The 13,850-nt window shown below is 45.2% G+C and overlaps 1 protein-coding gene across 1 annotated transcript in view; it reads left to right on the top strand.

The window, feature by feature from the left end:
* The window catches only part of Pin4 (peptidylprolyl cis/trans isomerase, NIMA-interacting 4), a 74,536-nt gene extending 63,272 nt beyond the window's left edge, over positions 1 to 11,264 (top strand). Inside the window, exon 4 of the mRNA XM_074062670.1 lies at positions 11,175 to 11,264. Within this exon, the coding sequence (XP_073918771.1) occupies positions 11,175 to 11,264 (90 nt within the window). The remainder of the gene's footprint in view (positions 1 to 11,174) is intronic.
* The last annotated feature ends 2,586 nt before the right edge of the window (positions 11,265 to 13,850 follow it).

Below are 13,850 nucleotides of genomic sequence, written 5' to 3'. Positions count from 1 at the left end.
CCAGCAGTAGAGTGCCTGCTTTGTAAGTGCAAAGCCCTGAGTTCAAACTGCAGTCCCACCAAAAAGGGGACGAGGATGAGAATGACACAGCTGGAGGACCTTGGCAGTCTAGTCCTCTGAAGGTGTGGAGAGAAGAGGCAGATACATGACACCAGGGCATGTTGAGGGCATGGCACATCCCAGCCCAGCCCCACTGTCCCTAGAACCATGTCTTCCTGGGTCCCATGGCACTGCTTCGTGAACAACTGCTTTCCCCGCAACAGGAAAGATGTTGCCCTCAACCGGTTGCAGGAGCCAAAGCTTAGAGAGGTTAATTGCCTTACACAACTGTCATGCGAGGGGTACGTGGCAGACTGAGTGAGACCACCAGTCCATCCCCGGGGAATGGCTGCCCAGGCTGCTAGAAAATGATTCTGTCTTCCAGGAAGCACACAGGTGGCCTGAGGGTAATGGCTGGGAGGAAATCCAAGCCCGCTCCTCTGCCTGGGACATAGCCTGCTTCAGTCCAGAGTAAAAAGTCTTTGTCCCTTCAACACATCCCATCTCCAGGTGGCAGGAATTGTCAGGCAATACAGTCCAGTGGTACAAGTGAAAAAATTTACAGACAGGAAGACTTTCGCAAGCTCTCACAGTCAGAGTGAGAGAACAATGCCAATGAATGGAGCGAGGAAGCTGGCAGATCCACAGGAAGAAGACTGGTAAAGGCGCCACAGCCATGAACATTTACACGGATTGAAAAGCCAATCCAACTGGGCGTCAGTGGCTCACGCCTGTAATCCCAACTACTCAGGAGGCAGAGATCAGGAGGATCGCTGTTCAAAGCCAGCCTGGGCAAAGGGTTTGAGAGACTCACCACGTAAAAGGGCTGATGGAGTGGCTCAAGGTGTAGACCCTGAGTTCAAACCCTAGTACTGCAAAAAAAAAAAATTAAAAAAGAAAAGAAAAACTAATCCTCAGGAGTATAGGTATGTCTGTTGTTCCCTCTGCCAGAAACACTTTCCCCTAAAATCTTAGCATGAATGGCTCTTCCTATTCAGAAGTCCTGAGCCCTCTTCTCTAAGGTAGCGACCCAACCCCTGGAAGCCTTGTTTATATCCTTCGGAGCCCTCCCTTCCCAGGATTTCACATTGGACTTGTTGAGTCAAAGTATATGTGTCTTTCTCATTTTGATAGAAACTGCTTGTTTCTCAGTTTACTTGCATTTGTCTTTCCCTCCCCCAGCACACTGACTCCCTGTCTGTATCTCCAATACCCACAAGTTTTAGTTCAGCACATAGTAGGTACTGAAATAAATATTTGCAATGAATTAATAGTTCAATAGTGCTTTGTTTTCAAAGCATTCTCCTGGTTAAGATTCTCAGATTTGAAGAGGGAAGAGGGGTTGGACAAAGAAGGGTTATATTTCAACTCCCTGAGGGGAACAAAATTGATGTTAAAGACTTGAGGTCTGTGTCTATCCAAATAATTAGAAAAAAAAAAAAAAACAACTCTTACCTATTCACTAACTAAGGCTCTCCTTGACTCAGGGAGCCGTCTTTGAATTATCGCCTTTGAATTATTGTGAGTCATTGCAGGCAATAAAACAGCCTTTCTTTGTCAATATTCTGTGCTTCAAATTTGTCGTTAATTCCAGCTGGCCTCAACCCAGCCAATCTGAATGACCGAAAGACAAAGTGAATATAATTTAATCAGTGGCTCGCCTCCACAGGATGAGCTTGCGGTGTCTCTGTAGGCCTCGTCCTTAAAAGGTATCCCAGGGACAGTGATTTTTGCACAGAATAAAAGAGGGCCAGCAGGAACCCTGGTCTTGTGGCGGGGAGTCTGGCAAGCTTGGCTCAGCTCTACTCTGCTGGGGTGGGGGAGAGGCAGAGTGGCAGGAAGGTGGAGAGGGGGAAGAAGGGAGGAGGGAGAGAGGGCCACACCAGGGAAAACAATAGTTGTTGTAATAGCAGTCCATCATAATACTAGCTGGCCCTCCTTTTACAGTTTCCAAACTGTTCAGGTCATCAGCTTATTCCGCCCACAACAGCCTGTGTCTGGGTTATTATTCCCAAGTCACCGATGGGGAAACTGAGGCACAGAGAGGCGGAAGCTGAGGAGGCAACGACCTCTCTGAGGCACAGTGCCTCTTGCTTCAATGCCCACAGCACCCAACTCCCTGCCTGATCTCCTGCCGTCACTGAGGCCGGTGGCACCCGCACTGTTGCTATGGCATTTCTGGAGTGTCAGAAGTGCCCAGGAAGCATACAAATCGACCTGTGTGAGACATAGCCCTGTGCAAGACAACTTCCAATTTACTCACAATAATTACCACCCCCAGATAATAGCCTGTGCCCAGGCGGACAAGGAGAAGGCTGTGGGGAAAGGAGAAAAGACTCAAAGAGGAAAGGAAAGAGGCTGGCACGCCCAGGCAAGTGGCCTTGCCAGGGCTGGGGTTTTAGGGAGGGGTGGGGAAAAGCAGAAGAGATGGTCTTTCTAGATTAGACACACACACAAAAATAGATTAGACACTGAGGAGGGCTCTGTCTTATTTGGTTGTGGAAACTCGAATGTTCCTGTGGACAGATCATATCAGGGAATTTCATCCAATATTACAGGACCCCTTTGGTAGCAGGCATTTGACTCAGCACTGGGAGTGCAAAGCCAGGAAATCCCAGCTCCTTTAGTGCAGTGGCTCACAGTCTCCTGGGAGAGCAAGACACAGAGACAAGGTGCAATCCCAAGGGTCAGTGTTCATTCAACCAGTGTTTATCACATACCTACTATATGCCAGACATTGTGCTGAGGGTACAGCAAGCCCAAACATACCAAATCCCTGCTCTCATGAAGTTTAGCTTTAAGTGGAAGCAGACAAATTCTTTAAAAAATAATAATAAATAACTAAAATAGTGTTTTCTATGTTCATCTGGAGTCTCCAGAGACACAGAACCAACAGAATGGACACACACACACACACACACACACACACACACACACACACACACTACAAGGCATTGACTCAGATGATTCTGAAAGCTGAGAATAAGATCTGCAGTTGACAGGCTGGAAACCCAGGAGAACCAACGGTATAGTTCCAGTTTGAGTTCAAGTTCAAAAGCAAGAGAAGATGGATGTCACAGCTTGAAGGTAGATAGAGAGATAGAATTCTTTCTTACCCAGCCTTTTATTGTATTTGGGCCCATGCACACCAGGGAGGGAATCTGCTTAACTTAGTCTACCAATTCAGATGGACTTTGTTCCTTTGTTTTGTGCACTAAGGATGGAACCCAGGGCCTTGAACTCTACCCCTGAGCTACACCTCCAATCCTACCTTCCAGAACACCTTCACAGGGCTGGTGGAGTGGCTCAAGTGACACATTGCCTGCCTAGCAAATGTGAATTCAAACCTCAGTAACAACAAAAGAAAGAAAAAACTGTAGAACATCTTCACAGACACACCCAGAAATAACATCTAACCAAATTTGTAGGCCCCTGTGGTATAGTCAAGTTGACATGTAATATTAACTATCACAATTGGTGTTAAGTGCAAGGGAGAAACAGAACAGTAGAAATAGAAAATGATGGTGGGATAAGGGTTGCAAATTTAAACAGGATGACGGGGCAAGCGTCACTGAGAAGGTATCATTTGAATGAAGACTTGAAAGAAGTGAGTGAGCAAGCCATGCAAATTTCCAAGAACGTTCCAGGCAGAAGAAACAGTAGGTGCAAAGGCCCTGAGGTAAGAGTGTGTCTGGTATGTTGGACTGGAGCAGTGAGCAAGGGAGAGAGGAATAGAAAGATGGTAAGAACAGATCACCCATGCCATATGGGTCAGTGTAGGGATTTATTCTCCAAATGAAACGAAAGTCATTGCTGGGTTTTGAGGTGGACAAATGGCATGATTTGGCTTGTGTTTAAATAGGATCCCTCTGGTTTCTGTGTGGTGAATGGACTGTAGTGAGCATGAGGGGTGGTGAGAAAGCAGCAAGAAATATGAGGGACAAAGGAGCAGTTAAGGTACTAAGAAAGCTGATGGGGACTTGGGCCAGGGTGGCAGCTATGGAGATGCTGAGAAGCAGTGGATTCCAGATACTTTTTGAAGGTGAAACCAATGGCATTTGCTGATGAATTGGACATGGGTGCGGTGGTGAGACAAAAGGGAGGAGTAGAAAATTATCAAAGAGGACAATATCTTGGAGGAGGTGTGATATAAAATGTGGCTTTCAAGTTCACAGGGACTCAGAATGAAGTTGGACTGCCTCCCTGCCCTTCCTGCTGTATGACCTTAAGCAAGTTGTTTCCCATCTCTGAACGTGAGTTTCCTCATCTGTAGGAACTCAGGGATCTGTTGTGAGGGTTTTTTGTTGTTGTTGTTTTGGTTTTGTTTTGTTTGTTTGTTTACAGTACTGGGGTTTGAACTCAGGGCCTACACCTTGAACCACTCCACCAGCCCTGTTTTGTGAAGGGTGTTTTTGAGATAGGGTCTTGCGAACTATTTGTCTGGGTTGACTTTGAACCTCCATCTTCTTGACCTCTGCCTCCTGTGTAGCCATGATACAGGTGTGAGCACCAGTGCCAGGCACTGGCACTGGTTTTTTGAGACATGGTCCCACTCTGTTGATGGCCTCAAACTCCTAGACTCAAGTGATCCTCTCACCTCAGCCTCCAGAGTTCTGGAACTAAAGGCATGGACTATTGTGCCTGGCTTGTGAGGATTTAATAAGGTGATTTGGTAAAAACCCAGTTCCGCAGAATAGGTGCTCCCTAAGCACTTTCTCTTCCTTCACCCCCAGGAAGCTGAAGAAGCTTCAGAGAAAGAGCTAAGATGGGAGGGCCTGGGATGGATGATGGGGACTTTGTTAGGTAGAGGAGAGGTGCAAAGGGGCTTGGCTCATCCTTCCCAGCAAGGAGGGGAAATGAAACCAATAGCCAGGCAGGCCTTGGTGGGTGGGGAAGGCTGGAGGACATGACAGGGAGCACCTTGCGGGTGGAGAGCCTGTGATGGAAGGAAAGTCATGTGCAAGGAAAGGGGCCCCAAGAGGAAGGGTGAAGAGATAGGAGGCCAACCTCCTGCCTCCCCAGAGGACCTTGGAAACTTTCCGAGTTACAGGATGCAGCTGGCCATAACTATGGCGCACCCAGCACACATCTGGCTTAGCTACTGGCCAGGACAGACCTCCCCCACCAGCCATGCGCACACTCATTGCAAACATATGGCCCCTGAAGCAGAGTCTCTGAAAGCCATCTTTGCATTCTGGCCTAAATAACCCTGGCCTGGGGCCTACCATGAGGGGCCCCTTACTCCCTTACTCATTGTACAAAAGCATGGATCCCCCTCACATGGGACCACTAGGCTCCCACTGAGGAACACCCCACCAGAGCCACAAACACTAACCCCTCACCTCCTGGGAGGCTCTAACATCAGACCGCCTGGATTCCCATTACTTGGACCAGTCTCTAGACCTCTCTCCACCTTACTTTCCACCTCTCCAAAGAAGGATGCAAATGAAGTCTTCCTCAAAGGCTCCCTGCAAAGCTCTAATGGGATTGTCTGACACCAAGACTTAGGGGTGGTAAGTACTGAAAAGAAAGTGGATTTTAAGTTCACAGGGACTCAGAATGAAGTTGGACTGCCTCCCTGCCCTTCCTAGCTATATGACCTTAAGCAAGTTGTTTCCCATCTCTGAACCTGAGTTTCCTCATCTGTAGGAACTCAGGGCTCTGTTGTGATCACCCCGCCCCACTGTCAATACTACCACTACCATTATGAGATGTGATATAAATGTTAGTGCAAACTGTAAGAAAGTCGAACTAAGTCCAGATTTTTTCCTGTGATGACTACTTTGATGGAGTTCGTTAAAATATTGGTTATTACATAATTTTCCCAAACAGTTTGGAGGCTGTCCTTAGGTTACCTATCCTCTAAGCATTTTTATTGAGCAGTCAGGCTCAGGGCATATGGCTTTGGAAGCCATCATGGAGCAAACACATTCTTGTTGGCCAGGATCAGCTAACACTCAATAAACATGCCAGGGCATGTTATAATTGATTTTATCCTCACATCAAACCTTAGGAAGGAGTACAACCATTACCCCCTTTTACAGAAGGGAAAGCTGAGCATCAGCGGGATGAATTGATTTGCTCAGTGACACAGCTACCGAACGTGGTACAGGTTTTGAACACAGGCAGTCTTGTTGCAGAGGCTATATGCTTAACTGCTATGCTGTACATTCGCCCCTCAAGCTCCACCAAGGGATGGGTTCCAGAACCCCCAGGATACCAACATCTGAAGATACTCAAGGCCCTTACATAAAATGGCATAATGGGGGATAGGGGTGTTGCTTAGTGGTAGAGCATGTGCTTAGCACGCCATGGGCCCTGGTTCAATCCCCTGCACCACAAAAGGAAAAAGGGAGGGAAGGAAGAGGGAGGGAGGGAGGGGGGGGAGGGAGGGAGGGAGGGAGGGAGGGGAGGGAGGGAGGGAGGGGAGGGAGGGAGGGAGGGAGGGGAGGGAGGGGAGGGAGGGAGGGGGGGGAGGGAGGGAGGGGAGGGAGGGAGGCCACAGCATAGAAATTGCCTATAACCTACACCTACCTTTGGTTTTTTTTTTTGATGTGTAAATTGCACTGTTTATTTCTTGTTCTTGAATTTTATATTCAACATGACATATGTGTCAGCCGTCTACAGCTTATGTAACTTAAGCAAGAATTTAGGAGTTTGTTGCTAACCAAGTATAAACTTTTTAAAAAATTTTTATTTTATTCATATGTGCATACGATGTTTGGGTCATTTCTCCCCCCTTCCCCACCCCCCCTTACTCCCCCCTCCCTTCCCCCACCTTACCTCTTGCTACCCGGCAGAAACTATTCTGCCCTTATCTCTAATTTTGTTGTAGAGAGAGTATAAGCAATAATAGGAAGGAACAAGGGGTTTTGCTGGTTGAGATAAGGATAGCTATACAGGGAGTTGACTCACATTGATTTCCTGTACATGTGTGTTACCTTCTAGGTTAATTCTTCTTGAACTAACCTTTTCTCTAGTTCCTGGTCCCCTTTTCCTATTGGCCTCAGTTGCTTTAAGGTATCTGCTTTAGTTTCTCTGCATTGAGGGCAACAAATGTTATCTTGTTTTTTGGGTGTCTTACCTATCCTCACCCCTCCCTTGTGTGCTCTCGCTTTTATCATGTGCTCAAAGTCCAATCCCCTTGTTGTGTTTGCCCTTGATCTAATGTCCACATATGAGAGAGAACATACGATTTTTGGTCTTTTGGGCCAGGCTAACCTCACTCAGAATGATGTTCTCCAATTCCATCCATTTACCAATGAATGATAACATTTCATTCTTCTTCATGGCTGCATAAAATTCCATTGTGTATAGATACCACATTTTCTTAATCCATTCGTCAATGCTGGGGCATCTTGGCTGTTTCCATAACTTAGCTATTGTGAATAGTGCTGCAATAAACATGGGTGTGCAGGTGCCTCTGGAGTAACCTGTGTCAAATTCTTTTTTTTTTATTCATTCTTTTTATTTACTTATTTATTTTTATTTTTATTTTATTCATATGTGCCTGTGTCACATTCTTTTGGGTATATCCCCAAGAATAGTATTGCTGGATCATATGGTAGATCAATGTTTAGATTTTTAAGTAGCCTCCAAATTTTTTTCCAGAGTGGTTGTACTACTTTACATTCCCACCAGTAGTGTAAGAGGGTTCCTTTTTCCCCACATCCTCGCCAACACCTGTTGGTGGTGGTGTTGCTAATGATGGCTATTCTAATGGGGGTGAGGTGCAATCTTAGTGTGGTTTTAATTTGCATTTCCTTTATTGCTAGAGATGGTGAGCATTTTTTCATGTGTTTTCTGGCCATTTGAATTTCTTCTTTTGAGAAAGTTCTGTTTAGTTCACTTGCCCATTTCTTTATTGGTTCATTACTTTTGGGAGAATTTAGTTTTTTAAGTTCCCTATATATTCTGGTTATCAGTCCTTTGTCTGATGTGTAGCTGGCAAATATTTTCTCCCACTCTGTGGGTGGTCTCTTCAGTTTAGAGACCATTTCTTTTGTTGAGCAGAAGCTTTTTAGTTTTATGAAGTCCTAGTTATGTATGCTATCTGTTAGTTGCTGTGCTGCTGTGGTTCTATTGAGAAAGTTCTTGCCTATACCTATTAATTCCAGAGTATTTCCTACTCGTTCCTGTACCAACTTTAGAGTTTGGGGTCTGATATTAAGATCCTTGATCCATTTTGAGTTAATCTTGGTATAGGGTGATAAACATGGATCTAGTTTCAGTTTTTTGCAGACTGCTAACCAGTTTTCCCAGCAGTTTTTGTTGAAGAGGCTGCTATTTCTCCATCGTATATTTTTAGCGCCTTTGTCAAAGACAAGTTGGTTATAGTTGTGTGGCTTCATATCTCTATTCTGTTCCACTGGTCTTCATGTCTGTTTTTGTGCCAGTACCGTGCTGTTTTGATTGTTATTGCTTTGTGATATAGTGATACCTCCAGCGTTGCTCTTTTGACTGACTATTGCCTTGGCTATTCGTGGCCTCTTGCTACAAACACCTTTGAGTCATCTCTAGGGGTCGGGGGTGTAGTTCCGTGGTATAGGTGCTTGTCTAACGTGTGAGGCGCTGGGTTCCATCCCCAGCACTGAAAAAGTCGTCTCTAGATTATTTATACCTAATACAATGTAAAATGCTATATAAACAATTGTTGTCCTATATTGTTTAGGGAATGATGACAAGAAAAAATGTGTCCATGTTTAGTACAAATGTGATTTTTTCCCCAAATATTTTCAGTTCACAGTTTGTTGAATCCACAGATGCAGAACATGTGGGTGCAAAGGGCTGATGTGCTGCCTCTTTCAATGGTCAGATCAAATCTTTGTCACACATTTGAGAGCCTTGTGTTCCACAGTGGCTGTGATGGGCAAAGAGACTGGGATTGGTTGCAGGGACCCAGCCCCAAGCCCTCACCCTTGCTTCAGGTTACACAAGTGCTCAAATTGGCAATGGTTGTCACCTCATGCCTCGGAGGCATCTTTAAGTGAGATGTCTGAGTTAAATAACTTCCTAAAGTTTATTTATTTATTTATTATTCATTCATTTATTTATTGTGTTGTAGAGATTGCACTCAGGGTCTTATACATTCTAGGCAAGTGCTCTACCACTAAGCTACATCTCTAGCCTTGTGTAATTTCTCCTCTTTCCTTGTGCTCCCCCACCCCCTCCTTTTCTCTTTCTCCTCATACTCCTCCTCCTTCTTCTTCATTTTTAGTGGTGGAACTGGGGTTTGAACTCAGGGTCTTATATTTGCTAGGCAGGAGCCACTCCACCAACCCTTCTTTTTTGAGACAGTGTCTGACTACATTGCCCAGGCTGACCTCAAACTCCTAGACTTAAGTCTCACCCTCCTGAGTAGCTGTGACTCAGGCACTGGTAACTGCTCCCAGCTTTTGCACCTATGTACTTTACGTACTGCCAGTTAGATCTGGTCATTATAAAGTTATTGAGACCAGTAAGGTAAGTCGGTATTGATTTCATCAGCAGATGATTTATGATAATAGCGTGGTGGCCCTTGTTCTATTGTACTCTCTAAGTTATTACTGTGAGGTTATTATGATGCTAACCTGGATTTTGTGATTCTTTCTCCAGCCTCCCCCCACCGTAACTCTCTTCTCCCTCCTCCCTTGCCTTTACTTGCCACACAATCATCCCTCAGGCTTTCACATTTGCTACTCTCTCTTCCTAATGCCTTTCTCTCCCTGGCCTCTGATTCCTCCAGCCTTTTTTACAATGCTGGGACTTGAACTCAGGGCCTTGCACTTGCTAGGCAGGAACACTACCATGCCCCCAGCTCTCCCAGCCCCTTTTCCGTATAGCTAAGACCCTTCCTAGACCCTCCCCCAGACTAGGAGCTGGCCCTCCTACAGGTGCCAGAGTGCCCTGTGCTCGCCTTCTCACAGGATCTACCACACCGTGTTGTAATCATTTACTTGTTGGCTTCCTGGAGTTTGGCCATCAGTTTGAAAAAGGAGTTTTATGTCTTTTGTTTGTTTTGTTTGTTTTTTTGGAGACAGGATCTTGCTGTGTTGCCTAGGGTGGTCTCGAACTCCTGAGATCAAGGAATCCTCCCACCTCAGCCTCCTGAGAAGCTGAGACTATAGGCATACACCACTGCGCTGGCTAGAAACCCTGTGTCTTATTCATCACTATATCCCAAGTTCTTACCAGTAGTCATTGTTCAATAAATGTTGGTTAAATAGACAAGAGATCCAGTTGGCAGCAATCAGTGCTTCCTAAACCCACTTCCCTTCAGGGTGTCCTAGGCCCCAGGAACAAACTTCAACGCCAAAAACTAGCCGGCTGCCTGTGGCTCGCTTGTAATCCTAGCTACTCAGGAGACAGAGATCAGAAGGATCTCGGTTCAAAGCCAGCCCTAGGCAAATACTTCACAACACCCTATCTCGAAAAAGCTTGTCACTAAAAAAGAAAAAAAATGGGGCTGGTGGAGTGGCTCAAGGTGTATTCCCTGAGTCTAGTACTGCAAAAAAAAAAAAGCCAAAACTACTGAGCCCAGGATAAGACTGAAGAAAAGTGAGTGGATTGGCTACCTGGCCATCATGAGAATTTTCTGTGTCTGCCGTGGAGGTGTGTCTTTTTCTTTTCTTTTTTGGTGGAACTGGAGTTTGAACTCAGGGCTTTGTGCTCGCAAAGCAAGTATTCTACCACCTGACTCCATTTTGCTCTGGTTATTTTGGAGATGGGGTACTGCCAACTAGTTGCCTGGACTGGCCTTCTACCAAAATCCTCCTTATCTCAGCCTCCCAAGTAGCTAGGGTTATAGGCATGAGCCACTTGTGCCCAGTTCTTGAGGTATTTCTGTTCTTGAGTTCAAAACCACATTACTCTCTGTGGGCTTAGAGAAGGGGTGGGTGTTTTTCATCATCCGTAAAAAGGCAGATAAGCCCTACCTTTGGGGTCTTCTTGGAGATGCAGGGAGGTAACACGTAGAGGTGCTTTGTAAACTGCAAAGGGCTCCATGAAGCACTTGATGATTGAACAGAAAACGTGCTGCTTTTGGGCTCAACTCTTTATGAGACCCTACACAGACAAGGGCCCTCCTGTTATACTGGGTTATCTCTTGCAATCATGTTACAATTGATTGACATTATCATTTCTTTCTATCTGGCCAGATTCCCAGCCTGCAGCGACATGCTGCTCACCATGGAGACCCAAGGAGCCCCCTCGTCTCATTGGTGTCATATTTACAAACCAAGCCTTAAAGTGGATTATTTTGCAGATGGTTGATCTCATCTATTCAATGCTGATTCTATTAGTTCCAGTTTCAGAAGGTGACATGTTCTGACTTTGTCCCCTTAAGGACAAGCAAAAACTATGGATTTTTGTTTTTAGAAGCAAGAAAGTAAAAAGCAAAACAGTTAAAAAGCCAGATAGATGGGAGGGAAAATGTAGGATGCACCTCTCATTCATCTGTTCATTCACCTGCTCAGTGTCCATTCTGTGCCAGGGAGTGGGCTAGGTGCTGGGGATAGAGCTGTGAACAAGATAAACCTTACAGGGCTGGCAGAGTGGCTCAAGTGATAGAGTACCTGCCTAGCAAGCAATGAGGCCCTGAGTTCAACCCCCAGTACCACAAAAAAATTAATCTTATGGATCTCACATTCTCTCAGGGGAGACAGACAATTAACCATACAATTTTAGTACAAATGTGGCAAAATCTGTGATAGGAAGAATAATAAAACAGTGTGCATGGACTCCTATCCTTCCAGAAATTTCCCAGAGGAAGCAACACTTCAGCTGACACTTGAAGGATGGGTGAAAGTCAGTCAGAAATTAAGTTAGGGGAAAAGGACAAGCAGAGGAGCAAAGTGGAAGAAAAATGTTTCTAGGAGAAAAAGTGTCCAAAGAATCTGAGGTGAGCCAAGCACGGGTGGCTCACATCTGTAATCCTAGCTTCTTAGGAGGCAGAAATCAGGAGGATCACACTTCAAAGCCAGCTCCTGCAAATAGTTCAGGAGGCCCTATCTCAAAAAAAACCCATCACAAAATAGTGCTCAAGTGGGAGAGCGCCTGCCTAGCAAGTGTGAAGCCCTAAGTTCAAACCCAGTGCCACCAAAAAAAAAAAAAAAAAGCATCTAAGTGAGAAGGGAACAAAAGGGTGAGTTTGAGGGCCTAAAAGAAAATCAGCCACTACAGGAATAGAAGCGCCATGGTGGGAGGTAGGAGAGGAAAATAATGAATTTTGCTTAGAGCATGCAGAGCTTGAGATGTCCAGGAACCATGCAAGAGGAGGTGTCCAGGTGGCAGGTGATCATGTGAATCTGACATCCAGGAAAGAAAATGTAGTGAACAATGAATTGCTGGGAGAGCCTGTGTTGTCCTCTTACTGAGAAAACAGCATAGGACCACCATTGAGGACAGCTTGCAAGGAGCCCAAGGAATTTGGACTTCATTCCACAGGCAGTGCATTTGAACAGAGGCTTTGAAGAGAAAGTGATACGGTTCAAGCTGAGCTCTGGGGATGGGGCAGTAATGTGGGAGAGAACTAAGGGTAGGAGCAGAGGGGACAGCCTCAGGCAGAGGTGGCCAGGAGGGTACAGTAGGAGGGCTTGCATGAGGGGTACTGAGGCAGCACATCGGGCAGGACCAGGGCAGCCTGCTGGGCCTGGTAGCATGACACAGGGTGGGTGCTGCGCTGCAACTGACTCATAGCAAGCTCACCTGAGCCACTTGTTAAATTTTCTTTTTTTTTGTAACTGCATTTTTCTTTCTTTTATCATTTTCACATTAACTTACATGTGTATACATTGTTTGGGCTACCTCCCAATTGTTAAATTTTCAAGTATTTTCTGAGCCACTTGTTAAAAACAGCCATTATTAAAAACTAAAAAAAAAAAACCCTGATATTAAAAATTGTAATATATAAACTTATAATTTAGTAAATTATATTAAACACAAAGGTAATAAACACTAAAAGCTCACTGTACCTGGGGCTGGGAGTAGAGCTCGTGGTATAGCCAGGGCTTAACGTATGTGCACAAGGCCCTGGGTTCCATCCCTAGCACATGCACAAAAAAGCCCAATAAAAACAAAGATAAATCTTCATTGCTTGCTTTCTAATTATGTTACTACACTTCACTTTTTTTTTTCTTTTGCAGGGCTTGAACTCAGGGCTTCATACTTGCTAGGCAGCACTCTATCACTTGAGCCACTTTGCCAGCCCTTTTTTGTGATGGGTCTTTTCAAGACAGGGTCTCACCAACTATTTGCCTGGGCTGCCTTTGAACCTTGATCGTTCTGATCTCTGCCTCCCAAGTTACTAGGATTATAGGCATGAGTCACTGGCGCCCAGCTAATTTTTTTTATTTTTGAGATAGGGTTTCGCTTTTGTCTAGGCTGGTCTCGAATCTTGATCCTCCTGATCTCCACTTCTTGAGTAGCTAGGATTATAGGCGTGAGCTACCAGCGCCTGGCCTATGCTTCACTTTTATGTATGTCCTTGAGGTTACTCATGCCTATCGAATCTGCATGGTGGTAATGCTGTATAGTGAGTACTACGCCACTTCTCTTCCCAACCCCCTGCTCAGTGATGTCATGTCATTAGCTTGCAAGCAGCCACAGACTTGATTATTTCATTCGTGATCTAGAGTTAAGGAGGTGATGAAGAAAATGCTACCAATACAGATTCAATTTAGAAGTACATTGTGGCTGAGTGTGATGGAGCACATCTGTAATCTCAGCTGAGGCATGGAGGATCATAAATTGGAGGCCAGCTTGGGCTACACAGTGAGAGCCTGTCCCAAATTTTTTTTTAAAAAGTGCATTGTGATTATAGTTATAATGATTAC

This window comes from Castor canadensis, chromosome X, assembly GCF_047511655.1.
Source record: "Castor canadensis chromosome X, mCasCan1.hap1v2, whole genome shotgun sequence".
NCBI classification, from domain to species: domain Eukaryota; kingdom Metazoa; phylum Chordata; class Mammalia; order Rodentia; family Castoridae; genus Castor; species Castor canadensis.
Note: the sequence above shows the minus strand (reverse complement) of the source record. Positions and strands in the feature narration are given on the sequence as shown.